General features: G+C 48.4%; 1 protein-coding gene across 8 annotated transcripts in view; it reads right to left on the bottom strand.

The window, feature by feature from the left end:
- Window positions 1–16503, bottom strand: part of LOC119580130 — a 269343-nt gene that overhangs the window by 35847 nt on the left and 216993 nt on the right. For 7 of the 8 annotated variants that reach the window (XM_037928084.1, XM_037928077.1, XM_037928080.1 and 4 more), the window contains one exon: window positions 14334–14513. In XM_037928084.1, coding sequence (XP_037784012.1) covers window positions 14334–14513 — 180 coding nt within the window. The remainder of the gene's footprint in view (window positions 1–14333; window positions 14514–16503) is intronic. The other variant, XM_037928078.1, reaches the window with a different exon arrangement.

Genomic DNA, 16503 nt, shown 5'->3' with positions numbered 1-16503 from the left:
GACCTGGTTTCAAGCGCATGCACCGGGTACACAACAGCTATAGATAAGGCTGTGCACAAAACATCACGCACTATGGATGTTCCACTTTTCCAAACAGACAATTGGCACATAAGACAATGTGTTAGACGGATTATTTCCCCCGAGATACGTGTCTCAGTTTACAAGAGATTAGAGAAGATAACTCGCTGGTGCTTGCTATCCTCCACACACACACTAAAATACTCTCACATACACATATGCATAGATCAGCTAACAGACACTCCAATAAAGACGCGCGCGCGAGCACACACACACACACACACACACACACACACACACACACACACACACACACACACACACATACACATACACATACACACGCACACGCACACGCACACGCACACGACGCGCACGCGCACGCGCACGCACACAAATATATGACGGAACTTCTACGTACACATTGCAAGGCTGGAGGGCGTCAGGAATGAATTGTACGAGATCGAGAGAGTCGGAGGCGGGAGGTAGACAGACAGACAGACAGACAGAGAGTGAGAGAGAGAGAGAGAGAGAGAGAGAGAGAGAGAGAGAGAGAGAGAGAGAGAGAGAGAGAGAGAGAGAGAGAGAGAGAGAGGGAGGGAGGGAGGGAGGGAGGGAGAGAGAGGGAGGGAGGGAGGGAGAGAGAGAGAGAGAGAGAGAGAGAGAGAGAGAGAGAGAGAGAGAGAGAGAGAGAGGGAGGGAGGGAGAGAGAGAGAGAGAGAGAGAGAGAGAGAGAGAGAGAGAGAGAGAGAGAGAGAGAGAGACTGCTCCCACTCACACATGCACACATGCACCCGCTCGTTGTTCCAGCGGTCTTGACCCCCGATCGAAAATGCAAGTCCCACTCTCGCTTCTTGCCGAGATCCCCGCAAGGTTGGCCATCAAAGCGTGCCCTCAAGTGAGCATATTTACAAGGGCGCGCAAGTTTCCTTTTAATTGCTGGAATGATTGTTGCTGTTTTTTTTTTTTTTTTTTTTTTTTCTTCTAAATTAGGAAGCAAGTATTTCGCTCTTCCTCAGCTCATCGTTCACCTTGCCGCTGATTCTTACTGCCATTGCCGCGTGCCAGGGAAACTCTCTCCCAACCTCTATTCTCAACTTCCTGTAATCAATGCCTGTTTTTTTTCCATTTCAAGGTTTATTGATACGCAAGAACGTTTCCTAAAATTAAAAGTCAACTATAATGGTTCTTAACTCTCTGCTCTATGAACTTGAACCTATTTTGTAAGAAGATTATATATTTCCTTATTCTGTGTGGTACAAATCACTACTATGTATACGCATTCGCGTAGACACATGAACATTAGACATAGAGAAGAAAAAACAGATTTGACATGCGGTATATAGAATAAAAAAATAAAGTCTACTGACTGCAGCGAAGAGAAGAATAACAGTATCTTTCGAATCCCTCAGAACCCACGGCCAGAAAAAATATTCTTAGAAAGAGAAAAGCAAGACTACAATAACCTCGCTACACAACCGCCTCGACGAAGGAAAAGGGAGGCGGAAATATCGCACAAAAAAGAGCACAGTACGTTGAGGTTCTCACGCTAAGAAACTCGCTAATGTAAAGAGAACAGAGCATGGCATCTGCTCAAGTCATAGCTAGACATTCTTGGTCTCCCCCACTGCCTTGGTTTACTGTATGTTTCGCTCCTCCCCTTCGCCATTTGTCACACTTACAGACATCCGAAACAGGTCAAATCGTTGTCCGGAATGTACCGTCTCGGGTTACCGGAGCCAGGTCACATTAGGGCAGGCGGGCGCACAAAGAAAGCAGACAGGCGCCCTGTTATTTATCCACACACAACAGGGGATGCTATGCCCATTTAACTCTGCCTCCCTTTCGGGTAATTCATTTCGAGGGTTTCCTTTCCCTTGTAGCAGAAGCGCTGGGATACGGGGTGTGGTTTCCGTTACCAGGGTTCTCTGTGCAACGTTTCATTAACAGAGGTGGTCATGGGAAAAGAGTGCACAACAACGTGATGCGAGATGTTAAACGCAAGAAAAACAATTTATGAAAGAAATGTTTGTAACTTGCGGTAAGTACAAACAGTTATTTTACAATCAATGCCGAAGCCAGATCGACAATCAATTTAGTTTTAGTTAAAAACAAGAGCCTTTCTTTAAGCAGCCTTAAAAAATCAGAGTTAACATCCCTTTTGACCTGGCGTGATGTAGTGTCCAGGCAAGGCTTTGCATGAGGGAATATTTGCATGACAAATACCCGAGCTTTACTCCAGTGACAACCAAACTTTTGAAGTGCTCTTTACGATACCACACCTCAATCATTCCTTTTGTTAATCGTACACCCCCCCCTTAATTCAGCCGATAAATTACACAACATCCCAGCCTTTTCATGGGCTTTCTAACTGTTACAAATGATTGACTGTATGACTGTTGGCAGGAACGTTCCATCATACAGTCACGGCATCAGTTGCCTCACTGCGCCGCCTTCAGCCCTCAGTCGTGTCACTCTCTCCATAAACCCTGAATTTCATCCGCATCAATAATTAGTACCATTTTTATGCATACATATATGTGTGTAAACTGTCCATTCCTAAATGTGTGTCCTAGTGGGTGAGTGAGTGAGTGAGAGTTGGTGAGCATGTGTGTATCTTCTAGCGCTAGATTAATCAGCTCTTAACAGCAGACCTTAATCTATTCCCACACTCACATCTACTATCACTCACCTTCACTTGCTCACGAGGGTTAACACTACGTAAGATCACGTAACACTCACACGGGAACGGCAGAATGCGCCCAAGATGCCGCTCAGGACGCAACACTCGTCCCTCTCACGCATGATGCAACAATAAACAACACTAGCCAAAGCAAGCACTAGCCAAATAATGAAATTCAAAGTAGTAGAAATATTCACATTAACTAAAGGGCAAACACCAATCAGTAACAATATCTCACGCCACTCTGGTAACAGAACTTTCTTCAGACAACTGATTCTGATACAATTTTCAGTCCGGTGCGATAAAAAGTTCATTTACGTTTTCACTTAGGTTCCTTGCGTGAACGAACGTGACCTTTCATGTATTTTGTAATTTAGCGCCATAGTTACAGTGCGTGCGTGTAATGGCTTACTTCCCAACACCCCGGCCCACTTCGCCCCGCCCCGCCCCTCCCCCCAACTGCACGTGTGTATAAGTCGTGGACTGTTTCCTCTCCGTGGGAAGCATGGGTGAGTCCGCGTTCCGAGCATTTACTCCACATATATAAAATCAGGTACATGCACATCCACGCACGTAACAGTGCATACGTCTATTCATATCCACTAAACGCACGCGCCTCCCCCCACACACAAGCCAGGTGTGCGAAAAAGCAGCAGCAACACCTGCATCATCGCGAGAAGGAAACCCGAGCCGGCACAGGGAACGATGCATTCGCCCTCGGGACACTCTATCCTTCCCACCCGAGTCCTGCAACCCTCAGCCAACACGCACAAGCACGCAAAGCACGCACATACATACAAACAGAAGAACGACTCACTTACACACAAACATACAGACAAACCGACCGTAACACATGCTGAGGCTTAGTGTGACATCTCGCCTACGCTGGCGGCGCAATCTTTGGGGGAATCTCGTCTATTCAGCGTGTACACGGCTGTCCGGCTGCCCGAGCCACCTGTCACTCTCCTCTGCCCTCTCCGCATCTGAAGTGCCACCTCCGTTAGCCCTAAATGCAAGGCCGGGGAAGTGGTCATACTCTGGCATCATAATCCCTCTCTCTTATACACAGACACAGAATCAGTTGCACCCCCCCTTCTCTCTCTCTCTCTCTCTTACATACATACACACACACACACACACACACACACACACACACACACACACACACACACACACACACACACACACACACACACACACACACACACACACACACACACACACACACACACACACACACACACACACTGTCCGAACGTCCTGCGGTGACGCGAGATACCCTTATTTGCCCGAGTTATTCCTCCTCCCACCCTTCACTGCCCCCTCTCGGCCCCAGAGCTTTACCTGTGCTAGAGTTTAACACGTGACCAACGTACAAGGACACGCAGGAGATAATGCTTTAAAAAGTGTACACACTCAGTGCGAATCTTTTCTTTCTCCTCTACTCCTCTTTCTCCATCTCTCTCTCTCTCTCTCTCTCTCTCTCTCTCTAGAGCACCTGCCTCGCGAAGGGCTACGAAAGGGCGTGGTTACGTGCGGAGTTAATTTACGGGTTCTTTAAATACCCCGCCCGTACGGTTGTCGGCGGCGGGGCGGGTGGCGAGAGTACGCGCTAATATTATGATCACGTCGGCGCCAGGATCTTACTTCTCGGAGACGTCGCGACAGCAATCTCACACTCGTCCTCTTATTCCATGGCAAGATCGATTAATCACACTCCATTTAAGAATTTCAAAAGTAAACCCAGTGCAATTTACCGGTTCACTCTCACACAGCCTTATACCAGGCAGTCTAATATTTCCTTTTCTTGGTCCAGGAACTGACAGCAGGCTGCCCCCGTGTGCACACATGGGGGCACCTCGCCATGGGGCACCCTTGGTAACAACCCACACCATCTCTGGGCACCCTTGGTAACAACCCACACCATCTCTCAAGTTAGGGGGTGTAGTAGGAGTCAACAGGACCCTAAATCAGCTGATATCTCTGGCTGAATGAAGAAAGGGGAACGGTGCCATTATCAGCGTGGGCTTTCTGGGCAGACGCCTCCGCCCGCATATCTGGACCACACATGAGCGATTTCGCGCCATACAAAACAAAACAGCTCTGGTGGGCTTCTGGCTTTCTTGGGCTCCACGGCCCATGTGTGACGAAGGTGAACGTGTGGGCTCGGTGATGTGTTTGTGTGGCAGAAACCCATAACGAGAGAGGACGCGAATGAGAAAAAGAAAGTGAGGGTGAGTAAGAGGAGAGGGGGGAGGGGAAGGGAAGAGGAGGGGAAGAGAGAAGGTTGGAAGGGAAGGAGTGAGGAAGTGAAAGGAGAGATGAAAGAGGAGAAAGATAAAAATCTAAAACGGCCGACACAAAGATACACAAAGATCACCGAATGTGTCTTGGAAGAAGTCCGCGTAGAGCCGGATTAATGGCACCTGAGCACTCAATATTGATACCCCCCCCCCCTCCGCCGGCCTTTCTAATGGTGCCCCCCAAGGTATATCTCACACGTCAGATGACGTCGTGGGACACATCGAACCTCAAGCTGGTACCGATTGTGTTCAAACAAAGCACAATATAAAAATGGCGCTCTCATACCATGTCGCTAGCTCTTCCTTATAAAACTGTAATTCTTAAAACTGGAGGCTACATCTATAGTACAGAGTAGTGCCACCCTCCTTTGGTGTCCCATGCAAGAGTTTATATCAATTCATGGCTTAATGACCAATTCATAACTGGGTACTGGTTATGTGAAAGTTGAAACACAAGAAGAAAAGTGAGAGGGAAAAGAAAACTTCAGTACATGAACTGGTTAACCTGCAAGACTGGACCTGCAGGAGTTGCGTCAGAGATATATAAATAAATATTATTAGCTTAATATTCTTTCCACTTCTCCATCAATTCTCCCCCGGGTGTAGGGTTTCTGCCCTCTCCAATCCTACAATAAAGCAGGAGAAGAAGAGAACCGAGCCGACGCAGGGGAGGGGGACAGAGGGAGAGGGAGGGAGAGGGTTGCGGTGACGTCCTACCACGGGATGAGTCAAGGATCCCGCCCGCCTGATGCTGGGGAAGATGCGACGGCCGGGCAGGGGGCGGCAGGGCAGGTGGGCATGCCAGTCCCTTCAGGACACAGCCAAAAACCCGCTATAGAAATACAAGGAAACAGACTACAGTTGCGTCAACGCCGGCGCGAGATCAAAAGCAGGTAGCGACTGCGAGGGGAAGGTCGTCCAGGTGTCAGCGAGAACAAACCTACAAGAGCCGGGGCTTGAGGCAACAGGGGAAGCTGGGCGGGAGACAAGCGGGCGTGGAGGAGCCAAATAAATAACGATCAGTATCTGCCTGGACAGGACGCCCCCTTGACCCCTCCCCTCCCTGCTCCTCCACCTGAAGCCAATCAGGGCCGCCAACACCTCAACTGCCAACTTCCCTTCCTAGTTAGCCTAACATCTTTAAAAAACATGGGGCGATATCAGCAAACTGAGACGAACGAAACGAAGGCCAGCCGATTAAAAACGCGCAGCTCGCCCGATCCCCAGCAACTCGCCAGGCCCACTGTGGGTGCCAAGGATGAAGGAGACGAGGCGTGGGCAGGGCAGGTCCCCCAATAAGGCCTGGCCAGCCTGCTCCTTCTAACCCAGGGCTGCCAACTCCCCGCCAGCGACCAGGGCGAACTGAAGCCAGTCTCAATTCATTCGGGGATGTTGATCTCTATCTGCCAGCTACCTAAACTATGAAAATTTGCTACCACAAGCCCTGGTGCCCATGTTCCAGAGATCTATATAGAACTGCCTTCATTCTAAACATTTAGCCAGGAATCAGGAAATCATTCTTAAAATGTAACCTTTTTACTTCTTAACTCGCCTCACCTACAAAAGTGCACAGTAAGCATACTTAGACCTAAACGCGCATTGCCACTGTAAATTAAGTTTGACGTACGTCATCCTACTTCAAGATTTACATACTTACATATTTAATGCACATATAAATGCTAATTCATTATTACTTCGCTACGTCTTCGCAGTGGATAATTATTTGTTCCTCATACTCACATTAGCCTACCGTCTAGTTTTCCATAAAGTAACTAAATATAAAGTTTGAAGATAACTATAAACCTGAAATAAATTCGCCACAAAATCTTAAGAATGATGAGACGACCGACTGCTCTATCCTCCCCGCTATCTACTTTGTCTTTTATATGTCCACTGCCAGCTTTTTCTCCCTCGCTTTTCGCTATTCTTTTTTTCACTCTTCTCTAGTTCCCCTACCCGCTGTCTCCTACACTTCCCATATGCACTCTCCTTCACTCCCACTTCCTCGCTCGCTCTCCCTTCCTACTCCACTTCCTCACTTCCTCCTTCCCTCTCTTCCACTTCCCCCTTGTCTCTTATTCCCTCTCTTCCACTCCCCCCTTCCTTCCTCTCCTCTACTTCCCCATATCTCTCTTCTCTTGTACTTCCTCATTCCTCCCTTACTCTCCTCTACTCCCTCTTTCTTTCCTCTCCTCCCTCTTCCTTTCTCCATCTCCTCCACCTCTCTCTTCCCCTTTCTTGTAACTGTTCTCAACCCTCTTACTTCCTCCCCCCTCCACTTCCCCTTTCCTCTCTCTTCCATATCCCCCTTCCTCCCTCCCTCTCTTCCACTTGCCCCTTCCTTCCCTCTACTCCCCCCCCCATTCCTCCCTTCATCCCTCCCTCCCCCTCACTCCCCCCTTCCTCTCTTGCACTTCCCCCTTCTTCCCTCCCTCCCCTCCACTCTCCCCTTCCCCTTCCCCTTTCCCTCCTTCCTCCCCTTCCCCTCCCCCCCCTCCCTCGTCTCCACCTACCCCTTCCTCGCAACCGTTATCAACCCCGTTCATTGACAGGCATTTTACGACTGTGCCCCTTCTTTTATGTAGTTCCGGCCGAGATCTCCGTAATAAGGAAATGTCCCCAAGGGCGTTCCTGACCGCCATAAACCCCGCGGCACAGGATCCCCGTCGCAAGTGTACCCATAATCCCGAATCCCGAATCCCGAATCCCTTCCGCGAGCGTCACGGAGCAGGAGTTCCTCCCCTATTATCTCAAAAGGGAGAAAGAATGCGTGTCCTTCCTGTTGCCGTTCGCTTGTTCTCTGATCGATGTTCTGCACGCTCGGCGAGTGCCTCCTGGCTGACCTGGGATCTTTCCTCATTCAGGCAAAGACGGGGCGAGGGAAAAAGAGTGGGAAAAGGAGAGGAGGAGAGGGAGAGGATGGAAGGGGGGAGGGGGAAAAAGAAGAGAGAGAGAGAGAGAGAGAGAGAGAGAGAGAGAGAGAGAGAGAGAGAGAGAGAGAGAGAGAGAGAGAGAGAGAGAGAGAGAGAGAGAGAGAGAGAGCACGGAGATTGATAGATAAAGAGTGAGAATATTTTGCGTGCAGTCTGTTTGCATGACCTGCGTCTCATCTCGGTCTCGTTTGGCCACTTCTTGGTAATGCAATATGATATTATGAAATGAATATTCGATTCAAGATTATCAGCTTTCACAGAGACAATGCAGGCGCATGATTGGTGTCGGGGGCCAGGGGATAAGGAAAAGCAGTAAGGGAGAAAGGAGGAAGAGGAAGGGGGGTGAGGGCGGAGGGAAATGTAGGAACAGGGGACAGGATGGAAGGATAAGAGAGAGAGGAAAGCTGTGTGAGCGAGGGAGAGGAAGGGTGGGAGAGAGGGAGGGAAAGGGAGCGGAAAAGCCAGAGTGAAAGAACAATAAAGAGGCAGGAGTATAGAACTGTAAAGACAGTGACCGAAAGGGAGGAAGGACGGAAGAGAGGGAGAGGGAGAGGGACAGGGAGGGAGGGAGGGAGGGAGGGAGGGAGGGAGGGAGGGAGGGAGGGAGGGAGAGAGAGGAGGAGAGAGGAGGAGAGAGGGAGAGAGAGAGAGAGAGGAGAGAGAGAGAGAGAGAGAGAGAGAGAGAGAGAGAGAGAGAGAGAGAGAGAGAGAGAGAGAGAGAGAGAGAGAAGAATGAAAGAAAGAGAGAGAAAGAAAGAATCCGACAAAGAAAAGCATCATACAGCAGAGAACCGAAAACAACCGGACAGAAAGTAAACACGAAAGAGGGATGGAAGAAAGGGAAAAGTCTGAGACAACGCGTGGCCACAAATATTCGCGCGTGATCCCCAAGACGGTCCTTAAGTTACTAATCTTGTAGCGTGTCTTTGTTGCCATGGTAACGACCGCCATGGCCTAGGCCTTCCTATAACCTGAGTCTTTTACGCTTCCATTTACCTGTAGGCCTAAATCCGAAGCCGCAAGACCTGGGTTACAGTTAGTGTCCTAAACCCCCCTAGTCTAACGATTAATTCACAGGCCCATACAAACTCTATAATAATCTCTCTTACGTACCACAAAAACGATACTTTTCCTTCACTGTGTGCCTTTTATTCTCAAATAACAAAATCGCCAGCTACGTCCATGGTTAACTTTCATCTTCGTTCTACCCTCAAATACGCGACTAAACATCCTAATAAGCCAGCGTCTCGGCAAGCAACTTCGGATGCTGGCACAGCAGACTCCGTGCAGCAGTGACCGCCATGAACAGGACAGCTCTCGGCCAAGGAGGGAGGGGATAGACAAGGTGTGGGAAGAAAAGGAGAGGAAAGAGAGGAAAAGGAGAGGGAGACGGAACGGGGGAGCAAGGTGGAAGCTGGAATAAAGGGAGGGAGGCGGGGGTGGGAGCTGGAAGGAGGGACGGCAGAAAGGGGTGACAGCGCATTAAAGCGGAAGTTATAACAATGCATGCAAATGAGTGACGCGGGTCCCAGGGGAATGTGCCACAGCGTTACCGGGCCCATTTGACAGAAATCCGATGATCAGCAACGGAGCGCCGCGAACCCGGCTACCGATAAGCCGGCGCCGGCCATAACCTCGCGACGAACGGAGGCATGGAGGGGGGGGGGGGCGAACCGCATTACTAGCGGTGTCTCGGTTACGTTTATAACGCTCGTAACGGAGCCTCTTTAGCACCTCGTCACGCCGGAAGTCAATAGTTTCATTTTTTCTTCTTTTAAATCTCCTCTCCCCCGCTCCCAAGACACTGACGCCGGGAGTGCAATATGCAATATCTTATTGTCCTCTCGTGTTGCCGAACTTCTTTAAAAGGGAAGGGAAGATGCAGAAGATAAGGTGATACAAAAGAGTAAAAAAAGGAGAACGAAGCTTAAATAATGAAAAAAAGTTCAGCAAGTAGGAGGGCAGACAAAGGGGCTACAGAATAAATAAAGATATAAATAAAGAAAACGAATAAGGGAAAAGGAGCAAGAGGTAGAGACGACGGAAAAACGGAAAAATCCTAAAAGGGAAGGTTAGAAAGCAGATACGGCACATTCACAATCTGAAACCAGGAAAGTCGAATCGTTTTTCTTCTCCACGCATCCTGGCGGGAGCTAATGGAACGACCCATTTCTATCGCTAAATTAACTCTTATTTACTATTTCTCTAATAGCTACACCACTCCTTTACAATAGTGAAAAGGATCCCTACCGAAAAAGATACGGCCATGATTTATATCCACGGGCTACTGTTGTGAACTGCTTATCCCCATCCCTCAACAGCCACATAAATAACCCTTCATTCTGGGCTGGGTCATATCCCCCCCCCTCCGCCCTCCCCCTATACAAACCTACATAAGCAACAAATACTTCGCTGTGGAAAAGACTCTTTATGTCCCCATCAGTCTCTCTAACGCCATATTAGATCATGGGAAACCGTCTTTCTCGGTCGGCGTTTACTTAGCGAAAGGATAAACCCCACTTCATCCGGGGTACTCCGCCTCCTCAAGGTGTAGGCTCTTATCAACTTCCGCCTTCGGGAAGAAGCTGTTGGGAAATGGTATGAGGTTAAGCGCGAGTGGGGGCGAGGGGTCAATGGTCCTCGAGAGAAAATGCAGGAGAGGAGCAACGGGGGGAGGAGAAGGGACGGAAATAAACGAGAGGCAATGAGGGAATGAACGAGAATGAGAAAATGAAAGCGGTTCTTGGGGGTGGAGGAGGGGAGGTCCCGAGGGCCGGCGACGCAGGTGTCGGCGGTGTTGCGGTCGAAGGTAAATGAGTCGTGTAGTGAGCAGAGAATCACGGCGGGAGGCGGGAAGGTCCATGAGGCAATCGTCGAGGGCAAGTAAAGATCCTCTACGTTAAAAAAAATGTCGAAAGGAGGTCGAGAGGTCGGGCACAGGATGCTGGCTGGTTGGTTGGTTGGTTAGCTCTCTTCCTCCCTCCTCCCTCCGCCCTCCTTTCCTCCCTCCGTTCCTACCTCCGCCCTTCTTCCTCCTCCTGAGCATGACCCCTGTTAGAACACCCACCACCTGCCATGTGTTCCATTCGCGGCGCGGAGACCTGGCCTAACTGTATAGCAATTACTTGGTATTCACACACAATAAAGTTAAAACCATGATTACGAACGCTGTTTACAGGAGCAGCTGATAACTCGTGAAGCGAATGGAATTCTTTAAAAATACGTTGGAGGTAATCACAACAAGCACTTTCTTCTAGTCATATTTGTATCTGACGCCATGAACGGGAAACAAGCACTACGCCAGTAACTGTTTGAAAGCACCCGAAAGATAACGGAGCGTCATCGAGCCATTTCCCTCCCCGCAACTCATGTCATTAACGCGACGAGAGAAACTTCATGTTCATACAAGATCAATCTTCATCGAGAGGCCGACGCAGTCCTGATGGGTCGCGTCCCCCGAGCCCGCCCTTCCCCTGCCCTCTCCTGATTGGGTCTCTGCGACAGACAGAACGCTCTGTGAACACAAACATGCTGGCGCGCGAATGAGCAAAATCAACTCGGATCTCATGTTCTTTGGAGGGCGGCCGTCCCCTGGTCTCGTTCCTCCTGCTACATCAAGAAAATGAGAAATCCTATTATTCGAATATCAACTCCTGGTCGTCTATCCTCCTCCTGCGCCTCCTACACGATACCTACACCTCCTCCCTTACACAGTCCCCCCCCCCCCACGACACCTGTCCGACCCACGCTCACAGCTTCCATCTCCTCCTCCTACACAAGGTCTCATTCTCATCCTCTGATGGCTTTTTCTTCAGCTTCATTTCCCCGGCCTCCTCCTTCACATGTCTCTTTCCTCGTTTTCCTCCTCCCGCCTTCCCCTCTTCATCTCACTCCTCTTCCCACACACAGCTTCTCCTTTTAATCCCGCCGTCTCCCGCCGCTGCGACCGGAAGCTGGCGGCGAGGTCACGCAGATGCCCTTCGGGGAGGCGGAGTTGAAACTTGGACGGTTAAATTACACACACAAAGATGCCCGATTATGAGGTTATCAGGGGCGGCGCCGCGGTCGACTGCCGCCTCCGTGGCCGTGGGGTTCTGGGCCGTAATGACATCGGGAATCGCGGCTCGGAGGCCAATTAAAGTTGTTCCCAAAACGCGATTACCATGAACCTTTAACAAGCGATATCAAGGGCGCCTATTAAGTAATCTATCCACTCTCATTTTCCAGGAGGAAAAACAGCGAAGCGATTCTTGCGACCTTTTCCAGCGCATTTTATAACAGTGCATCGCGGCGGGCGGCAGGGAGGGAAGAGGGAGCATGACCTTTCCCTGTGACCCCTTGGCGCCGGAGGCTGACCTGCGTGATCCAGTAAGGCGGCCTAAAATGCCACACCAAAACACCAGGCCGCTTTCTTTTCCTTTCTTCTCCGTCATGAGTAAACTAAAACTGCATTCTCCCGTAACCCGCCATTTTCCTAAAAATCATGTTGGAGTATTGATGCAAAGATCCCTATCACTGCGTTTCGTGCAACACCATTACTTGCCCAGGAATGTTGCTGTAATAGATGGCTTCCGGCAACGCAGGTCCTCCGGGCAAAGTTAAGAAGTTGAGACGAAATTGATGCGCTGCGTCAGACCCGTTCGAATTAATCTGCTGACACTCATCTTTCAAATTGATTCCCCCTTACCTTCCAACCTAAACATCAGGAAAAACATCTCTACTCAACAAAAGTATGAAAAAATATGACTAATGGAACATCGCCTTCGTAAAAAAAAGAAACACGCAATTAAAAAACTGTCTACGACTGAAGGCACCACTCACAACCCCCTAAAACGGCCCACGAACCAAACTAAGTCCCTCTACGACAAATAAACCGCAACTATACAACCGTAACACCATCCGAATGGGATGATAAAAGCCCCGCCCCCCACATCCCCTTTTTCCCAGCCCATGATAGTCACCGCCCCCTTTCTTTTATCACTCATTTGTATCCACAATACTTTTCCTCGCCTCCAGTTTAATGATCCTCTCAGCAGATTTATTGGGTAAATAAAATGCACAAAACTACCAGCGCTCCATAACAAAGCAACGTGCGGCGGCGACCTTCTCTTTCCTGGGTCACGTGATGAAGGTTTAGGTCGCACGTCGTTCAAGGTCACCGAAGGTCAATCTCTGCGTTCTGATGATGATAATGAAAACAGAAGAAAAAAAAACCCACCGTTTTTTGGAAGGCGGGGAGTAAATTGTTCGCTGCTCAGTATAACTGTAAGAAGGATGAAGGGCAAACAGAACAGGAGAAGAACAAGGAAATAAAACGGTGGGAAAGGAGTATCGCGAGAAGAAATAGGAAACGGAGACAATAAGGATTGGGAGGAATAATGAAAAGGAAAGAGACGATTAGAACTGCGAGGAACAACGAAAAGGAAAACGATTGAGAAGGGCAGGTTATAATAAAATAGAAAGAAAAGAGTGAAAAGGGTAAATAAAACGAAACCGCCATGAGGGAAAGACCAAGAAAGAAATGTGAACAGATGAAATCAAATCAAAACAAACGAAAACGTTAAAGGAGGAGGAGGAGGAGGAGGAGGAGACGGTGAAAGGAGAACGAAGAAAAACAAAGAGAAGGAAAACATTATCAAAAGGGAGTAATGAAAGAAGATAGGGAAAGGGAGGAGACGGAGAAGACAGAGGAAAAGAGAAAATCAATAAGGGAGAGTATGTGTGGCTACCCCTTGCTACTCATCGCCGACTCTGCTGCAAACCTGGTATTCTCACACTGAACCACACTAATTAACGGAAATCTACTGGGGTTATTTACGTAAAGCGCATTAAAGCGCCCTATAATTACTCACAATACACCGAAAAACAAACACACACGCACACGTTCACACATACACACATATATATTAATCACAATATCAACTAACACGTTCACACGCACAGAAACAACAGCACTTTTCGAAAGAAGGAAAAATGGTAGAAAGGAAAAAATGCCTAGAAATAATCACTAATCACGGTCCACAAGGCCCTCAGCACAGCACGAAGAGATTCTTCAACAAGGAAAGGGGGAAGTTATAGCAGCGATTACTTTGCATATGCTGTAAAAAATGTACTATTCTAACTTGGCTCGTGAATATTCTAAGGAAGCAACATCGACAGCTCGTGCGTGGGTTGAGGACGAGACTCCCGAGATCACATTCGCGCTTCGACGATCACTTAGTTAATCCTTATAAGGTATTCTTTTTAATCAATCGTCGATTTAAACTTAATGTAATGGCTTTATCCGTAAGTTGCCGGGTGTCCTACTTGCCAGTACCAAGGGGGGGAAATGAGCAATCTGGTGAAGCCGTTCCGCGTTACACAATCACGGATAATCGCCAGCTGATGTTTACATACCTTGACGTAGCTCCTTTCCGTGTCGATGAGCTCCAGGATGACCTTCTTGAGTCGCTCGCCGTCGCTGAGTTGGCGGGAGGGCGTCAACTGCGACTGGCTCTGAGTGGAGGCGATGGAACCCGTGGGGCTTGACCTCCGCTCGACAGGTGACCGACAGCATCCACTCAATTCGGAGTTCTGCTGGGGGGAAAACGAGGCATGTTTACTTTCAAGGCGAAGATAGTACTTCGACTGGAATGCTGAAACAGAAAATAAGTCTATAGATCACTTTTGTTTATTTTTTTTTTGGGGGGGCGGTCTAATGCCCCTTGTATAAAACAAAATGAAACGTAAGGTGAAACGCTGCACCCGCAGACCTGGACTTGACATAATTACCTGTAATTATTGACTAGCATGTCATCTGCCCGTTTTAATGTGCATAACCCTATCGTATTGCTAAAGTTTTACAGGGGTCGGGTGATGTCACATCCTGTGACCTCGACAGCGAAACATTGATTGTTATCTGGTAAAGAGTAATTACGCCCTGTAAAACAACCTCACAACACGCATCTTCATATTCCTTCAAACTGACTGTATTAAATGTGAGTTTCGTCTTCGCCCCAAAACAAACAAATATGAACGCACGCACAACGTTACTTGGCTCGTATATCTAAATTATACGCTTTAACAACTTCCTTCATACTGGACAACGGCGAAACACCTTGACCTCCAAAAGACATTTCCACCTTTCCAACACACTGCCACTGCTGGGAAACACAGCCACATGCTCGCAAAATCGCCACGAAAAATCGAAACTTACCATAGTTCCAAATGCCGTCAGATTCCACGCTCAGAATACAGACTACTGCTCTCGGTCACAGCTAATACCATACTCCACTATATAATCCACGATGCACGAGAGGTAATCCCAGGGTAAAATTCAACGTCACACCACAGTCTCAGTAGTCGTAACTATATTGTTACATTGGAACATGACCAATAACACACGACGCTGTTTCCCCCTCATGGTTTAACTGTCGTACCGCGCTCAGGACACCCTCCCTCGACGCGGAACAGGGGAGGTGTAGCATAAACACAGCCCACGACAATCGCACGATGAACAATGGTCATTTTGCATTTGTTTGGCTAAAAATGCACTGGACAATAGCGTGTAATTTCCTGCACAGCAACGGCGTACTTTTCTCCTTACATTTGGGATGCTGCGGACTCTCATCACGAGACCAATCTCAATCCAGCTCAGGTCCATAACGCTGCCGGGCGTAGGACATCGGGTACGTCAATCACATCTAGCAAAGGCGCTGTTTGTTCGAGATATCTAGCCTCGCCGGTAAACATCTAGTATACCTTCACGTTGTGATCAGGTAATGGTGTCAATAATGTACGAAAACAAGACACATGACGATGACGAACAGCAGGAGAGAGCGACATAGGCCTAGTGTCTTCTTGCTCACCGACATCGGGTAATCAATAAAGTACAGCAGGGACAGAAAGATTCAATATTAGATTAGACGACGTTGACAGTCTCTTATCGATCACTAATCATCAAAGGAAATGATTTAAGTGGAAGAAGATAATTTTAAGATCCCTTAAAATGTTCATTGGCTGTATGTCATCTAATGACAAACTGGCGCGGGGCAAATAATGGTTAATTGCCGTGACGAAGAGATGACACGAATGACTACTGAAAAGCTTCTTTCTATATAATGCCACTTTTACAAATAATACTCCCGAATTGTTGTTTAATTTTTTGCATAAATTATCTGGAAAGTAGAAATTCATTACACAGAGAACGAGAAAAATAACTGAAATGTGCTCAGAATTATGAATCATCAAAGGTAGAGGCATTATGAACGATTTGTACAACCACGTAACGTGCAACTGTGATCTCCAATCGCATTCTCAACTTGTTCGTGTTTATTTCCTTAAGGAGTGCACTGTGACCGCCATTTTCTTTCCTGCTTTCCCCGCTCACCTCTTGCGATGTTAAAGTACTCAGCGTCACGTCGATAGGCTTATGGCTACAACATTCGCTATTCCAGCTCTTGCAGACTGCCTCCCTCCCCCTCCCGTACTGTCGCAACTCGGCGACGGCGTGAGAGAGACACCCACTCGGGGTTAACTACGCGCAAATGTTCCGTTAGCTTACCTGTGTTGCACAGCCTCTCCCCCA

This window comes from Penaeus monodon, chromosome 13 (assembly GCF_015228065.2).
Source record: "Penaeus monodon isolate SGIC_2016 chromosome 13, NSTDA_Pmon_1, whole genome shotgun sequence".
NCBI lineage: Eukaryota > Metazoa > Arthropoda > Malacostraca > Decapoda > Penaeidae > Penaeus > Penaeus monodon.
Note: the sequence above shows the minus strand (reverse complement) of the source record. Positions and strands in the feature narration are given on the sequence as shown.